At 33.8% G+C, this 18,712-nt stretch overlaps 1 protein-coding gene across 2 annotated transcripts in view; it reads left to right on the forward strand.

The window, feature by feature from the left end:
- LOC111059816 overlaps window positions 1-18,712 on the forward strand; it is a 380,452-nt gene that overhangs the window by 278,427 nt on the left and 83,313 nt on the right. For both annotated transcript variants that reach the window (XM_039435597.1, XM_039435598.1), the window contains one exon: window positions 15,056-15,119. In XM_039435597.1, the coding sequence (XP_039291531.1) occupies window positions 15,056-15,119 (64 nt within the window). The remainder of the gene's footprint in view (window positions 1-15,055; window positions 15,120-18,712) is intronic.

Here is an 18,712-nt window from a genome sequence, read left to right on the forward strand (position 1 = left end):
TGGCAATTGATAGGCGGCAATAGTGAGCCGATTCAAATATATTTGTATATATTTCTACAAATAATAAGAATTTGTAAAAAATTGTTGTATAGTCTATGTTTTGGATATGGCCCGAAGGCAAAAAAATTATTAATATATAACATAAGTAATAATTTAATATTTTAGTACGGTCTATTTGAGCCTTGAATGGCGGAGGAATAGAATATTCAAATTTTATGCAAAATTAGAAATCAGAATGAAAATTGTAAAATTGAGAAACGAGAACCACACTCGCCTGCGAACTACCACCATGAGAGGTCACCAAAAATTATAGAGCGTAATACCTTGCTATACCTTGTAATAATTTAAAGTTAAATTGAATTACTAAATTTCTTATAAGACTTTGTGATGCTCTTATAAAGCAAAAGTCATTTTTAAATAATTTTGTAACCCCTTGGAAGAGACGACTCCGGCTACAATAATCCAGGACCACCAGGAGTTGGATCGACATCAGCAGCTCATAAGAAAATTCCGACATGTGAGTGAAAAATATTGAAATAGTGATAGGGCGCCCTCAGTGCTTCGAAATTACATAAGAATCAAAGCTAGCTCGTCGAAAGGGTTTCTTATAAATTAAGAATTTGGTAAAAAATACTTGCGCAAGTAAATGTAGTATAAAAGGTATTTTATTAGAAAGTAACGAATCAATTCATATATTGGAAGATCTATCAATCAAAGAAGTATAAAATCTAGGCTGTTAATACATATTCATATGATCATTAATTTCTGCAATATAATTTGCGATAGTTTAGTTGTAGCTCTGATTCACTAGATGAATTGCTCTATTTATTCCTTCAGGTGCCGAATCTCGCACCCTGAGATAAAAAATATATTTATTACAAAGAAATCTATTAGATACTATAGAATCCATATATATTTGGATTACTAGTTTGTCATTTATCATACTGAGTTTAAGAATTTAGTTTAAATTGAATTGTACAAGTCGACAGGTATTGGCAGGCTGATATCGCAGCTACATGCAAATAAATGCATATGATCATAAAATAAAAGCACATGGTAACGTTTCGTGCTATAAAATTCAAAGAATAGTATTTAGCCTGTGAATTTTATTGATTTCGATTATTGTTTTATCTTATATTATATATTCTTTGTCGCTTTATATATTTTTGCTTTGATTTATTTTTTGCAATATTTGTTTATATATTATCAAATTGTTTATGGTGTGCGATTTATTTTTATTCCTCAATACTATAGGATAAGTACCATATATATATTTTTTAATAAATTATCAGTATTATTTTTATGAGCTCCTGTATGAGCCCATTAATGTATGATGACAAGAGCATGTCGTACTAAGTGAGACTGTATCCTATAAAAACCACGACCTGATTTTTATAATTATTAAAATCTTTCATGCTCTACCACTGATGCAAGCGGAGGCTAATCATTATTTAACTATAAAAAATAACGTGACAGCTTTCACCAACTATTCCTTGTGATTGGATATTATATTTCTTCAACTGTTAATTTTTCTTGATTTGTACTCTACTCAAATCTGCATATTACTCCTTTCAAAATGGGTCCAAACATGGTGCATTTGTGACAACTGTAAACGGTTTTTAGTTTCTTGAATATTAAAATAATGAAACGGAACCTTCATACTTGTTCATATTTTATATTATATTTTATACTAGCAGACTAGTATATATATATAATATCCAATTATTCAGATTTAGTATCTTTTTTAATCCACTTAGGACAGTTAAGAAGCCTTTGTAACATGAATGGTTATGTAAATATTTCTGTGTTAGTTTCATGTTCTAAAATTGTTTCAGTTTGTAAATATTGTAAATTGTTTTATTTCATCATTTTAAGTCATTGAACCCACACTGGAAATATATTTTTTCCACCACTGCGCATAAAAAAATAATAATTTACATACTCAATTATCCTTGTAAAACAGCTTATTTCTGTGGAGAATCTACTTTTCCACTCACTAACCATCTGCGCATGTGCAGTAGATCTTCTTTACGCTCGCTAATCATTCGCGCATGCGCAGAAGAGTTTCTTTATGCCGCTAATCAGCTGATGATAAGCAGCTTGCCAGAAGTAGGTCAGATCTTAACCAAAAGTCGGTAATTGTATCAGATATAAGTAACTCAGCAGGTTCGGGCAGTTGTAGAAAAAAATTTGTATGTAATTCATGCGTAATGCTTCTTTATTGCTCTTGCAAAATTATCATGTTCCGCTTTGCGTCCCGTGATAACTGTTTGGTGCAAGTGATAAAGTCACGCATTACACTCTTAATACATAAATAGCTATTCTCATTGTTTTTATTTTACTTCTGGAAAATAAAGAAGTCTTAAATTTGAAAAAGTATAACTTATTATATTTCAACCTATTGTAATAGTTGGTCCATCACACTGTTATATTTTTTCATTAATATATTTGATATATAACATAGAACTATCATAGTGTGAATACCAGCCTGAAAGTTATCAGAAGTGTATCGTGTTTGGACTCATTTTGAAAGAAATAATATTCACAATTCAGTGATTGGAGTAGAATTCACAGTTGGAAAAATGTATTTTTCAGCACAAGGCGATTCATAGAAGAATCATTAGGTGGCAGTAGGCGGACCGCAAGGATAGTGTATATACCTATACAGAGTGGATGAAAAGTCCGAGAACAGCTTAATATTTCATACACAAAAGTAATCTGATGGTGAGTGTGATTGGGGATCCCATTCAAATTGAAAAAACTACTTTACAATGACTTTAATAAAATCTGGTATGCCATTTTGGATCGCCATATTAATTGCAACTTCATTTTTCTTAAAAGGAAGGTGGTCGTGTGATACATGATTTTGATAGGGAATTTGAAGAGAAAAGAAATGGTGGAAACCTCATATCAATATCTCAAACAGTTTCGGAAATATTTACATTAATATCTTCTAAACGGTTTGAGATATCAATGTGCGGTTCTCGCCATTAATTCCCGCTCGATATTTCGTATCGAAATTATGTATCACATGACCACCTTCCTATTTGAAAAAAAAGTTGCATTGAAAATGGCGGCTCCAAGATGGCAGACCAGATTTTTAAAGTCATAGTAAAGTAGTATGGAGTAGTCGGAGCATCAATTTGGTTTTGTGAAGGGAAGATCCACTAATGACGCCTTTGATGCACTAAAAATTTGTAATTGAGTTTTTTGAGAAAACAGGTAGTGCTTTGCTCAGGCTGCCTTCTGTGACCTGAGTAAGGCATTTGACTGCGTGAATCATGATATTTTGTTTGAGAAATTAGCTTATTATGGAGTCAGTGGAAGGAGCTTCAGTCTTTTTAGATCTTACCTTGGCGATCGCCAGCAAGTTGCTTGTGTAGGAATAAGAGTCAGATCTGCTAAAGTAAAGTACGGCGTCCCCCAAGATCAATATTTCGACCACTCCTCTCTGTATTGATGATAAATGATCTTCCTCTCACAATCAACAGTAAGACTGTGGTGTATGCTGATGACACCACTTTTCTTAATTCTCATTCAGATGCACACACTTTACATAATATGACAGCTGATACCTTGGCGGAAGCTTCCAAGTGGTTCAGAGCTAATGGTTCAAATTGAACGGGATAAAACTCGCGCTTATGACATTTGGCAGGGATTACACACACAACAATAACAATATTTTAAAAGTTTTTGGGCTTAATGTTTGATCACAGGTTGACCTGGGAACCCCATAAATTTCGTTTCTGCTAGGTTATCCAGGTTATCTCATTTTGCTAAGGCAGTTGATGAATCTTGTACCGGAAAAATACCTCAAACTCATATTTTGCTTTTTTCCAAGAATATTGCGTACGGAATTTTAGTATATGGAAACAGCTGCCACATCAATAAGTCTTGCTCTTGCAGGAAAAGGCTATCAGAATATTGACAGGTGCAGGGTATCTAGATCACTGTCGGCCTCTTTTCAAAAAAACAAAAATATCGACTGTCATAAATCTCTTTATATTTCAAGTAATCATGCACACTAGGAAGAATCTCCATGGCTTGAATAAAAAATACAATATTCATGCTTATGACACCGGAAAAAAGACCACATTGATATTCCATATCAACGTCTTGTCATAAGCATGAAACACTATGACAGCATAGGCTTGAGAATGTACAATAAGTTGCCATTGGATATCAAATGTTGTGAAAATATTGTTATTTTCACAAAATTACTTTTGAGTGGCTGGTTTTGAGACCTTTCTACTGTTTGACAGAGTCTTTCGATTCTACTTGATGTAATTCTACTTTGTGACTTCAAACTATTGCTTGGACTTTATCATTTTGTAATTGTATTACCATGACTTTGTCAATTACCTTATTGGTCTACGACAATAAAATCTATCTATTTATTTATTATAGTATTTATAATTTTAGTAACATCCTAAATCACACCCACCTTGGAATCACTTCTTTTTATGAGATACTAAGCTGTTCTCAGACTTTTTCTCTCTTTTCTGCTTAGAATAGTATTGATTAATAATGTGAATATTTTGGAAACTGTTTGAGATAATTATCGATATGCAGTTTCCACCATTCATTTTCTCTTCAAATTCTCTATCGAAATCATGTATTGCATGACCACCTTCCTATTTTAAAAAATGAAGTTGCATTCAATATGGCGGATCCAAGATGGCGGACTAGATTTTCAAAGTCATTATAAAGTAGTTTTTCCAATTTGAGTAGGATCCCCAATCACACCACCATCAAATTATCGTTGTGTATGAGATATTAAGCCGTTCTCGGACTTTCCACCCATTCTGTATATTATTCTTGGGAAGACCGTCCCTTTTCTCACACACACATTCAGAAACTGCACTTAGTCCAGGCGCTGGCTTACATTGAGCATGCATGAGGAAGGCAGAGAATTTGACTTCGGATTATTGTTAGGGGGTCTTTAGTGTATATGAAACTCGATGTCGTCACGTCCCAGGGTGGTCGACAGCTTGGGGGGAGGGGGGTAAGTTGTAAAAAACGCGCGTTTATAAAATCGCCTGTCCTGCAGTTACTATTCATAGTACAGCTTTTAATTTTTTCTCAATATTATGCACACATAACTGGCTTTCAATGTGGTCTCATACATTTTTGCTATAAACCGCATAGTTTTTCCGTAAAAAAATAAAATATCTCGAAAAATGTATTTTTTTATTATGGACTTTTTGTTATTTCTCGTATATTTAAGTAATTAGCCGACTTAGAGGAAAAGGCTCCCAATAAACGTTGTAGGCCGTTTCTTGCTGAATCCAATGATATATATAGTTTGGGGTTACGATCATAGATGCGGCGGTGGGAGGGGTATAAGTAGCACTGTTACGCTGCGGCGCGGTCCTCCCCCATGATTAATGTGCGTAATGGCCTGTCTATCGCATCGCTCCTACTAGTCTATGCATTCAAATTATGTATTTCAGGAACGCTATCTTTTGTATTTTCGGTCGCTGAACACGATTTTTCAACTCTCAAGCCTTAATAATTGATATTTCTCATCATAATATACTAATTATGATCAAAATTACAAACTTCATCTCATTATCATTATTTATGATTACATTGTAATGATAAACCATCCTGTTAGGAATCCTATATGTGTTTCTCAATCGATAAAAAACTAATATTCCATTAAGAGAGAATAATTATTCAATTTAGTTCAATGATCACTTTGGAATTGCGAAAGTCAAGTAATGGAGTAAGTTAAACAAATAATATAGGCTACCCCATATAGAGCACCGTGTAACAGGAGTAAAATATTTTCTTAATATAAATTTACAGTTGAAACACAAATAATGCCAATTACTCCCATGTGATATGACTAAATATTTGATTACAAAGTAAATACAACTCTAAAGCTGAGTTTACACCAAAGTTATTAAGGAGATGTTAATATAACTTAATCTTCATAGATTCTATTAGATTGAACATAACTTATCATACATATGGTAGACATATGTGTTTGCCAAGTTCCGTTCAATCTAATAGAATCTATAAATATTAAGTTATTAACATTTTGTTAATAACTTTGGTGTAAACGCAACTTTATCAACTGATTTCTGTAACTTATATCTACTCATCTGGCTGAGTTTGACTGATTGTCTTGGGGTGGTACTTGAATGAAAGTGGAATGAGAGATATCTTTGTTGAATTTGAAATATTTGGAGAGAATACTGTTGGAAATCTATTGAGGGGAGATCAGTATAATTAAGGTGTGAGAGCAAGCAATCAATTCAATGAAACAATTACAAGGACTCATGAACGGTTCAAATATGAGAGATTGTCAAAGTATATTTGAAAGAAGTCGGGAGCTATTTGTAGAGTTTTCTTAGAATCAAAATCAATGACTACTTGAAATTTATGACTGATTATTGTAACATAGTTTAAATTATCTTAAATTGTATTCATGCTCATAAGGATGGACTCTGGTATTGCACATAGAAACTGTTCGAGAAAAGATCCCATAATTTTTTCATTCAATCACACAAACTATGTTATAAAGTCTGTGTCGTATCTAGAAAATATAAAAAAATACCCATAGAAGTGAAAAATAATTTCCAATAAGGAAACATTAACTCTATACAGTCAATTCATTGACTCTCTGTCAAATGAAACCTTGAAAATTTAATAAATGTGACAACCGATCATGCTTTAGAGCAAACCCTCATTCGATCATCCAAAACTGAGTGATTGGAATAGCTAGTTCTTCAAAGGCTTTCCTAAAATGGCTGCTACTACATAAATACTTCCATCAAAGATATTCTGTTCAAGTATGTTGACATCATTATGGATATCACTGGAGACTGTGAAGAAAGTCATCTAATGAAGTAAAACAAGAATAATGAGAGATGAGAATGATTTCCAGAAGCATAATCTTCTCAAGAGAACATAACATTTTTCTTCAAGACTCTGATGGACAACAGAATCTGCATAATGTTATCAATGGTCTGGAAGCAAGTGAAGAAGTGTGTGATTCTCTTTTGAACGTATAGAAAGAAATAGTTATTCGGTCTCCAACGATTTTTATCTGAACATAGTTGTGGCAAATTGTAAAAGTGTATTCTCACCTATAAAAAGAAACAGAGTTCTTTTATTCTCCACGATGCAATCAAACAAAAATCCTAGTCTTAGTTAATTCTAGAACAAAAAGATCTGATCTCTGTATTTTTACTAGGTAGCTGTTTAAAGATAATTCAGCATTGAAGTTTTAGTGCAGCATGCATTTCTACAATAAACGCAATCTCTGTCAACATCTGATGGATATTTGAAAAAAAAACTCTTAATCTCACTTGGCCTATGAAATTGTAAGTGAAACTAGTTGTGGATTTGACTAAATCACTAAATATCGTTGACAAATTGCATAATGATGACATGGCTCTCCTGAATTCAACTCCTACTTCACTTTTCAAAACTTCAATACGCTGCAAGATTATGGAAACTTTGTGATGAGAAGAGTTATGAAAATTATCAATAAAGATGGAGTGATACAGGTGGACATAGCTTTTCATGTCTATGGTCTAAAATCAAACAAAGGTAGTGAACATATTAGAAGCAGCAGAGTAAAAGAATCACTCCAATAATATGCTCTCCAAACCATCGAGACTTGATTTCTGAATCTGTGGCAGAGATTTATTAATGTGTCATGCAAGAATCTATAAAGGAATAATCCATACGATAGCTACGTGCAGGAATACATACATTCATTCATTCATTTGTGGATAAAATTACAAATCATATAAATATGTTTGGGAAAGAATAGCAGGCATGGCCCAAAACTATTCGAATCCCAAATTTTGATACTGAATAACTTGTTACCATTTCAAAACAGTCTGAACGGAAATACCATAATGGATGAATCAATCAAAAGTTAGTGAAATATTACTATAATAATACTGTTAGAAATAATATGAATGAATATTTAAATTTTCTTTTCATTTTGATTTGACACATATCTATTATTATATTGGATATAATTTCTCAAAAGTCCACGACAAACTGAAGATTCACGAAAGATTAACATTTTCATACTAAACATAATCATTATGACAATGAATGAATGATGAATTCCATTTCCACCATGAAGAACTAAGAAATTCCACAAATATTTCTTGGAAATTAATTGACCACTATATCAAGTAAGCGTGGCTAGTGTGCAATTAATAATATAATTTAGCCTGCAGCGCATCACAATAAATTAATTTGAAATAAAAACAATAGAACATAAACATATATAAATATTAACTTTATTCTATCCTAATATATTTCTTGAAACCCAAGTTTCGTTTATTTCAAACAGTCATTTCTTAGTTTCCCTGCAGAATGAGATGAAGTTTGTAATTTTGACCATAATTAGTATATTATGATGAGAATTATCAATTATTAAGGCTTGAGAGTTGAAAAATCGTGTTCAGCGACCGAAAATACAAAAGATAGCGTTCCTGAAATACATAATTTGAATGCATAGACTAGTAGGAGCGATGCGATAGACAGGCCATTACGCACATTAATCATGGGGGAGGACCGCGCCGCAGCGTAACAGTGCTACTTATACCCCTCCCACCGCCGCATCTATGATCGTAACCCCTAAACTATATATATCATTGGATTCAGCAAGAAACGGCCTACAACGTTTATTGGGAGCCTTCTCCTCTAAGTCGGCTAATTACTTAAATATACGAGAAATAACAAAAAGTCCATAATAAAAAAATACATTTTTCGAGATATTTATTTTTTACGGAAAAACTATGCGGTTTATAGCAAAAATGTATGAGACCACATTGAAAGCCAGTTATGTGTACATAATATTGAGAGAAAATTAAAAGCTGTACTATGAATAGTAACTGCAGGACAGGCGATTTTATAAACGCGCGTTTTTTACAACTTACCCCCCTTCCCCCCCAAGCTGTCGACCACCCTGGGACGTGACGACATCGAGTTTCATATACACTAAAGACCCCCTAACAATAATCCGAAGTCAAATTCTCTGCCTCTCTCATGTATGCTCAATGTAAGCCAGCGCATGGACTAACTTGAGTTGTAGGAGGGTCGGGTTAATCACCCAGCGTTCATCGTTCTTTGGACAGAGTATAATAGAGTTGTAGGTGGAAGCGCAGTTGTCAACTTGGCGATTATAGTCAGTAGTCTGATTGCTCCCAGACAGGAAACTTCGCAAAACGGCAACATGGCGCCCATGTATCAATTATGTTCTATACTTTTACTGCTGCATATGTCCTTTCCAAGTCAGAAGTTACTTTGTACGGACCATAGTCGTGTGAGCTTCAAGCTCTTTTATACAATGGTGATTTTTTTTTGTGAATATTATTGATTAGTACAAATAAATTTGAAAATGTTCTGCGTTTTCTCAGTTCTTTACTAATCGACAGAAAATTACAAATCTTATACACATGTTCTGCTGAGATGTACGGATTTAGTATGAAATGTTGTATCAGAAGGGCTTTGAAATACCGCCAAGATATCATACGTCTATCTTGATGATTTTCCTGCATTTTCTGCAGTTCCTTAGATTTCACAAGAACTAATCGACAGAGACTGTTCATTCATATTCATTGAACATTCTCAGCTAAGGTCTAAAAATGTTTTGTCTCTATAGTGAGGTACACGTTATAATACCAGTGGAGGAAGATACGAAATCAACGTTGCCGAGCCTCTGTCTTGTCAATGCCTTCTATAGATGGCTAGCTGATACAGGTTTATTGATGTAATATTAACTGTTCATTTTCATTTGAAATAATCAATTATATTTTATCAAGCAAGATATTATATTTTTCAATAATTTCATAAGAATTTTCATAGTTAAGATGAAATATTTTGTAGAATAATTATTAATTCCACATTGTTGAAAGACGATATGGCAACAGAGCAATCCGAGAAAGAGATGGCACTATCTGCTTTGTTGAATGATAGACAAGGATAGCAATACCATTGCTAATCAAACACTGCCATTATAACGTGGATCTCACTATAAGCTAGTGCTTTGGAATTGAGCAAAAAATGAGCTTGGAACCTTTACAGCGTTTTCATCCCTTTTCAATGCGTTTTTTCAGATTTCATGATTGATTTTCATATTAAAAGGGTAAGATAATTATGCTCTCTATTTTTTATGAGTTCTTCACATCTCTTCTACGGTACAGTACTTCTTTTATACAGTACATTCCAAAGAATTATAGTGAGGTCCACGTTATAATGGCAGTGTTTGATTAGCAATGATATTGCTATCCTTGTCTAACATTCAACAAAGCAGATAGTGCCATCTCTTTCTCGGATTGCCCTGTTGCCATATCGTCTTCCAACAATGTGGAATTAATAATTATTCTACAAATATTTCATCTTAACTATGAAAATCATTATGAAATTATTGAAAAATATAATATCTTGCTTGATAAAATATAGTTGATTATTTTAAACTAGCAGGTAACCCGTGCTTCACAAGGGTCTATTTTAAAACTTGACAAACTGAAAACTTGACGTAATGAAATTAGAAGAATTGAAAATAGGCCTATAAGAATCCTCGGTTGATTAAGAATTTATATGCAGCATTTCAAGTGAATCAGTCCAGCAGTTCAGACGTGATGATGCTTCAACATAATTTTCCTATCCTTTACACGTGTATACGTGTTTAAGCCAGTTCTTTCCTTCATTATAGTATAGAAGATGATAGATAGATGGATGATATATCATTTCATGGATATCATCCATTCATCTATTCATCATCTTCTATACTATAGTAAAGGAAATGAATGAGAATAAATTTTGAAAGGTTTGAGATATCGATGTGCGGTTCTCATTATACCTTTTCTCTGGAAATCCTGTATCAGAATCATGTATCATACAACCACCTTTCAATTAGAAGAATCTGGGAGGTACACTCACACAGCTTTCCTTGCTCATCTATATAATATAATAAGAGAGAGTAGGGTTGTGTTTTGTTCGTTTGTTCGCATCAAAACATGTCAACTTGTGGATTGCATATCGGAAAAACAGAATGATTTAGATCTCCAAATTTTGAACATGGATTCTAAAAATATCAAAATCGTGCACCTCGAAGCCCAAATTTCAATTTTCTTTCTAGATTTTTCAGAATTAATTTTAAATTTGATTCATGGAACATCATAAGCATACCTACATTGTTGTAGATGGGTTTGTATAAAGGAAGCTCATAGAGGAATTGATACGCTGGTAACAATGTGTTGCAATATGTGTTTCAATCAAGGAAGCTCATGTCTCGATACTGGAGTTTTGATACAAATGCTGGCAGCTTATAGCGATTGTGATAATATTATATTATTGTGAGTTGTTAAGTTTTGAATATCAACATTTTTCTCAATCTTCTCATTGATTGATTCTCAATCTTTCAAATTTTCGAAAAGCTGTTTTTGTCATCTTTAAATACAATATTAAACAATAAAAATCATCTACCATACAACACTACCGCCGCACAAGCGGTGAGTTAAATAACTATATAAGAGTTTTGATTCTAAATGAAATCAATATAGTAATATAGCCAACATACTATTTTTATTATTTCGCTGACAATTTTTCTAAATCGGTGAAATATTGACAAATTTTTTTAACATAAGAGATGTTTTCAAGTATGATGAAGTTAGGTACCGTATGTAGCCTACTGAAATCCATGTATTAGAAACGAACATTTGTTGAACCCAATTGAAGAGCTATATTATTCAGCTTTTTGAACAAACATTTTAAATAATATGTGTCGGACTATTTTGAACAAAGTTCTATGAATAATCATTTTCTAGCTATTTTGGGGGCAAATTCAATCGCAGTCCGAAAATTTAACAGCATATTTGAATATTGCTGGCATTCTCTGCAATTTATTTGTATACTTCATAAATAGATGCAAAAATTAATGGATATCGTTATGAATCATCAGACAGAAACGAATTGAATCTTTTCTAGATGTATATGCCACATTTTTAGTCATTAATTATAACTGACTGTTTCTGCAGCCAATTATTTGTTTTCTCCCTATAATATCAACATTTACTCATATCATTTTTTTTATCTGTATTTTTCTCAATTTAGTTTAAGATAATATCAATTTTCATAATTTAGTTTATCGAATTCAAATTTAGCGAATTATGCCAGCCCCTCATAAACACAGGCTTAAACCTACATGTGAATCTCTCATAACATAAGGGTATATATAAATGTACTGTAACTGTACAGTATTATTTGTAATTGTGAGAATAAAATTTGATTTGATTTATTTTAATTCTATCACTGAAAAGATAGGCTATGTAGGCTACAGGATGACACAAACTGTTCCAGTAAGAGAAAGGATAATGTGATGGAGGCTATAAGGTTGCTACAAGACAATACATCCCAATAGCACTTGTGGTGGAAGGGTGAAGAGCTCGGCTTCAAAGCGAAAGATACTAGGTTCAAGTCCCGAAGAAGTTTCAATTTTTTTGTTTTCAATTTATCCCCTCGAAACATACTATTATCTATATAAATAAAAATCAAGCCTCAAATTTTGACGTTCAATAATTTTTTATGTATGCACCGAATTTGATGATTTTTTCAGTTGTGTTCGTTATGTTTAGGACCAGGTTTATGGCCTATCAAATTCATAATCCGACTTCAGGACTCTTTCCTATGGTCCTTCAAAGTTCACATGTAATCCTTATGGGAGAAGATTTGTGAGCTGGCCTCACACAGAAATGAAAATCGCTGTTATAATCATCGTGTCACACTATTTTCTTTCTTTTTACTGATCACAAAATTTTTATTCTAATAATAATTATTTTAACATGTTTAGAATTTTAACATGTTTAGAATTTTAACATGAGTATAATTTGTGGAGTTAAGTGAAATTTATAATATTTCGGTGATTGTGAAGGAAGATTTTGGTTTGGATTTGTATTTTGAAATTAATTAATCTGATAAATCCAAAATTATTGAAGTACAAACATTTTTTGGACTTAAAATAGTGTGTGAATTAAGTTATTTTACATAACCTTTAGGCCGTGTATTCCAAATTAAGGTTTGAAGCAGTTTTGGGCGAATGCCTGTTGTTTTTATCTGCATTGTATCTATTGTCTATGAATAAATAAAATGAAATAAAGCCGCGGTGCGAACGACGTCCAAACTTGGGTCGTAGAACTCGGAATGCTGTAAATTTAGAATATGCACGGGAAAATCAGCAGCAAGGAGATATACCATTCAATTCCCCAGCAAGGTGCATTCAACTATATCTAAAAATACAAAATGCTGTACAACTAGCACATAGGAAGTCTATATTGAGATATAAAATACTGATTGATGGATAATTTTCATAAAAATATAGTGCATCAGATTAAGCGAAGACTAAGCACACCTGGGAGGCGCGGCTTGGTGAAACAAAGTGTTCATCCTATGGAGATTGCTTTATCACACTGTTCCACGCCATGTCCGAATCAGTGTGTGTGAGTTCTTCCATTCAAAAAATAATCAAAAAGCACCTGGATGCAAAATGCCACATCGGGCCTTCTCAGGTGTGCATCCAGCTAAAGTTTGTCATGAAATGCAAACGGCGGTACGAAGTTCGCGGGCCAGCTAGTTTTCAATAAAGGAAAGAATTGGATTATATGTAGGTTATGAGGGATGGGAAATTCACGAATGACGCATCAACACGTCTGAAGTAAAGACTAGACTGAAATAAGATTCCTTATTTATAAAGGATGGTTAAAGGCCCATTTTATATTCTTCAGGATTTCATTAGGTGAATTTTTGGTTTGACATGTTTCTAATTAGACCCTTGCGGAGCACGGGTTACTTGCTTGTTGATCTATAAGCCTCATCAACAAGGATAATCTAGAGGAATAACATTATGTCGATTGGCGACTAAATAATTAAAACTATGATTATACTATTGTGATTGTGTTCAGAGTACATTTTCCTTTGTTCGAGTTATGAAACTTGAGGATTTTTTAGAAGTTGTCGAGACAGCTGTTCTACAAATAAAATATCGACATGTGTTCTTTTGAATAAACTGCTCTACCTACCTACCTCACACATGAGAAGGAGGTTAGAAAGTAAAATCCTCAAGGATGGGGTGGACCCCCTGTTGATTTATCATGGTGGAGACTCATGCCAGTTAATAGAGCTGATATATAACTATACAGGTTATGAATTTGAAATCGGACAAGTCTTTTTTGAGAAAATCGTGATAGAAATTTAACAAAATTCATTCTTCTCAGGAAGATTATGGAGCTCCTGCAATTTTCCCAGAAATGAGACTCATGTCAGTTGATAGGGCTTATAAATAGCTATCTAGGGTAATGGACTTTGTAAACTGACATGAGTCTTTTGTCCTTCTCGTGCATGAGGTAGGTAGGTAGAGCAGTTTATAAAAAGAGCACTTAGTCGAGATATTCCATCTGTGGAACAGCTGTTTTGACGACTTTTAAAAAAATCATCGAATTTCACAATTTACACAAAGGAAGAAGTACTCTGAAAACAATCATATATACACATATATACAGTAGTCTGATCGTAGTTTCAAATATGTTGCCGCCAATCGTCATCATGTTATTCCCCTTAATTATTCTTGTTTAAGAATGAGGCTTACAGTTCAATGAGCAAGGGAAGTTGTGTGAGTGTACCACACCAGATTTTTCGGTATGCAATCCACAAGTTGAGATGATTTGATGCGAACAAACAAACAAACACAACCCTACTCTCTCTTTTCATATAGATGAGAATGAACAGTTGATATTACATCAATAAACCTGTATTAGCTACTGTCTTCAGAAGGCATTGACATGCCTGAGGATCGGCAATGGTGTTCTCCCATCTTTCTCCACTCCCATTATAAGGTGGACCTCACTATAGACTTGAATACAAAAAAAATTAGTTACCAGGAAAACCTCTTACTTTGGTTCTTCATTTGATAATCTTTGAAAGCATTATCATCATTGACTCACTCCCTTTTTAACTGATTTGAACCTATATATCCATACTCTTCAACAGAATAATAATAAATTGTACTTTTGTTTCTGTGCAGATGGCTTAATATGGGTTGACGATCCTGATCCCGAGAACAAAGAGTATAATTTATTGAGACAGAAGTGAGTTTAATCAGAGACAAATAATGCTTTGTCGACAAACGACACTCTGGGGTCGGCTTTCGCGTTCCGCGAGGTCCTCCCGGCAGACCGCCTGTACTACTTCATCATCCTGATGAGTAGTCTCTTCTCCGTGTACACTCATCGCGGATTGGGATTCACCCAACCCCTTATCACGAATTTCTTGGGCGCCAGACTTCTTAGCCCCACGTTGTGGGACGTCAGTTTTATTAAGATACCCAATTCCACCCCTCAGGTAATCTAATAATTGCGAAGTATTGCTACAATGCGGACTAGCTACAGTCCGATATGGGTTGGGGTCAGTAGCCGTACTGACAGGTGAAGTTACCGAACCTACACTTCTTCCTCTATCCTGATTCTTTACCCTTTGCTTCTTTCGCAAGATTTTTAATTTCAGGGGAAGATTATTTGCCTGTGCCGTTACTGGCCGATTCAGCCCTCGGCCTTTGGAATACAGAGTGAGTGTTAAAAGAGATTCCCTATACAAGGAGACAGATCTGACTATCAGATCCCTACAAATAATTATATTTGTGAAGGTAGTATGCAATCTGAACCAACTGCGACTTGACGGCGGGCAGACTGGATCTGCAAGCCCAGAAAGAGGTTTTTCTATGGGGTTTGAGGTAAGAGAATAGGGTAAAGGTATGATGGATCTATGGAGTTGTTATTGGTATTCAAGATATAGTTAAGTAGGGTACAGTATAGGGTGTAAGCTATAGAGAGTAGGGTACAGGGTCTGAGGTATGGGGTATAGGGTATATGGTACAAAGAATCAATAATAAGATTATTATTCTATACAGCAAATAAATATCTGCTCAATAATCTGCAATCTGAGAATTGCACTCTAGCCCTCAGCAAGCTGGACCGGCTAGCTAAATACAGAGTATAAATTTCAGCAATGTGGAAATTAAAGTTTAGAGTATAGGGCTTTGGGAATGGGATTTCTGCGAGCCTGTAGCTGCGAAAGGATTTTCAGCAATTCTGAAACTGCTAAACAGGATCTCCGCGCCAGTCTAGCAACTGCCGTAGGATGGGGTTGAGCCCCCTGTTAGTTTCTCAGGGAGGAGATTTATGCTAGTTAATAGAGCTGATATATACAGGGTATGAATTTGAAAAAAATCAGTGAAGTCATTTTTGAGAAAATCGTGAAAAACATGGTTTTTTAGTGACTGTTATTTTTCTCGAGAATATTAAGGAGCTCCTGCAATTTTCCCAGGAATGAGACTCATGTAAGTTGATAGGGCTTATAAATAGCTATCCATGGTATAAATTTGAAGAAAATCATAGAAGACCGTGAAAAACATGGTTCTTTTGTCATTATAGATGTCAAGATAGATGAATGAGGTAGGTAGGTAGAGCAGTTTATAAAAAGAACACAGTCATAGTCAAGATATTCCATCTGTAGAACACCTGTTTTGATGACTTTTAAAAAATCATCGAATTCCACAATTTACACAAAGGAGAAAGTATTCTGAAAACAATCATAATATACACATATACAGTAGTCTGATCGTAGTTGCAAATATGTTGCCGCCAATCGTCATTATGTTATTCCCCTAAATTATTCTCGTTTGAGAATGAGGCTTGCAGTTCAATGAGCAAGGAAAGTTTTGTGAGTGTACCACACCAGATTTTCATAAAATGTTCTGGAATAATATTCATTATTCTATTCACTATGTAGTTAAATTGTATTTTGCATATAGTTGAGTCAGTTCGAGGAACAATATATTATCTGTTTGCAGATCTGAAAATGTAATTAGTTTAATGCAGTTTATCTGTATGATTGCTGATATATTCAATTAGATTTCTAATATATAGCTGTCTGACTGTCATAACTTCAAATTCCAGAAAAAGCTGGTGACTAGGGCATCGTCTGGGCACTCCCAAGGCTGCCTTGAGAATACCCTTTTGAATAACATTCAATTTTTTAAAATGTGCATTGAAAGCGCCACCTCACACCCTAACTCCATACTGGAAGACTGACTGAGCATATGTTAGGTATACCATTTTACTTAGACCTTTGTCTTTGAGTAAGCTCAAATTATAAAATTTGTGGATCATAAATTTCATTTTGCTACACATACAATTTATATGCTCATTCCATCTTAAATGAGGGTCCAGAGTGACACCTTAATACTTTGTTTTGGTCACGCTTTCTAAAACGGGACGAGAGCAAGCCAGTTGATTTTTATTGCTATCGTTCATGCCAACCAGGCAATTTACATTGTGTACTCTTACTGCATTTAATTGAAGTCTGATATCATCGGGTTGAGTACTTGAGTTTGGTGAATAATAACATATATAATATAATATAATGTAACGTAAATAATAACATATATTACATCCAATCATTCCAATCTAAAATTATACTATTTCCAGGAACATTGTAATAAAAAAAATTAATTCAACTATAAAATCCATTTCAGAAAAATGGATTTTTTCCCAGTAGGTGATATGCAATTCAACAGCTGGACACTATATTATTATAAAAAGAGCTCATTTCCATCATCCAACAGCTGACAAATTTCAAATATTTTTCTTGTAAGCTTTTTTTTTGCTAATCAGCTGTTGGACTTTGTATCAGTCATTTGCTTGTATAAGCTTTGAATCACCGATTGGGAGAAAACCATGAATATCTGCATGGCCAAAAGGGAGATTTTTGCTTTAATAAAATGAAGAAACAATAATAATATATGTAAGAATTGAATTTATTTTCAAAGTATCACAGTCTTCAACCCTTCAATAAGTTGGAGACTGTTGTTGATATTATACTGTAACTTTCGGGATAAGTTGTTGGTCGAATACTTCACCTTTTGAAGTACAACTGGATTTCAACCCCTCAGAAGGGTATCACTTTGGGGTTGTAACTCGAATATTTCAAATATAAACACCCATATTGTATGCTACATATTTTCAAAGTCCTTTTCGAAAAAAGAAAGACAACATCAATTGAAATTTTCTACGTTGAATAGTTTCCCTTCCAGGGGAAGTTTTGACAACCCACAAAACTCATTTTTCATTTGAAGAAATATCAAAAAGGTGCATAAAGGTGAAAGGTGCTTGGTTCAGCTTGCCAAAATACCCCACTTTTCAATATTAAAATTTTCGACTGATTGTACAGTGAGTCAATCATTCTATCAGAGCTAGAATAATTTTGGGATTGTAATTGAATAGAAATTGAAGAGAATAATTTATTTATATAAAAATATCAACACCTCCATTCAAAGCAATATTAACTTCATGCATATTCATATTGTTGATACAGCATTGATAAAACTGTACATGTTTATTTAGCACTTTGTCTCAAAAAACTGTTCTAGCTGAAAAATTAATAATCCATGCCATGTGAAGGCCTATACATTGCATCAGGAAAACGGAGTTTCAAAACTAATTTATTGTCATGCTGCAATGAGTTCACTTACATCATAATCAAGGATAGTATTACGGTAACAACTTACAATATTCATGTGTATGAATTTCAACTTACACATGGAAGATATTCCACTTTTTTCCTAAAAATTCCAGTGCAATTATATGCTGTGCTGGAGATTACCATTTTCATAAATAATAATTAC

The sequence above is a fragment of the Nilaparvata lugens genome, chromosome 9 (assembly GCF_014356525.2).
Source record: "Nilaparvata lugens isolate BPH chromosome 9, ASM1435652v1, whole genome shotgun sequence".
In the NCBI taxonomy this organism is placed as follows: Eukaryota; Metazoa; Arthropoda; class Insecta; order Hemiptera; family Delphacidae; genus Nilaparvata; species Nilaparvata lugens.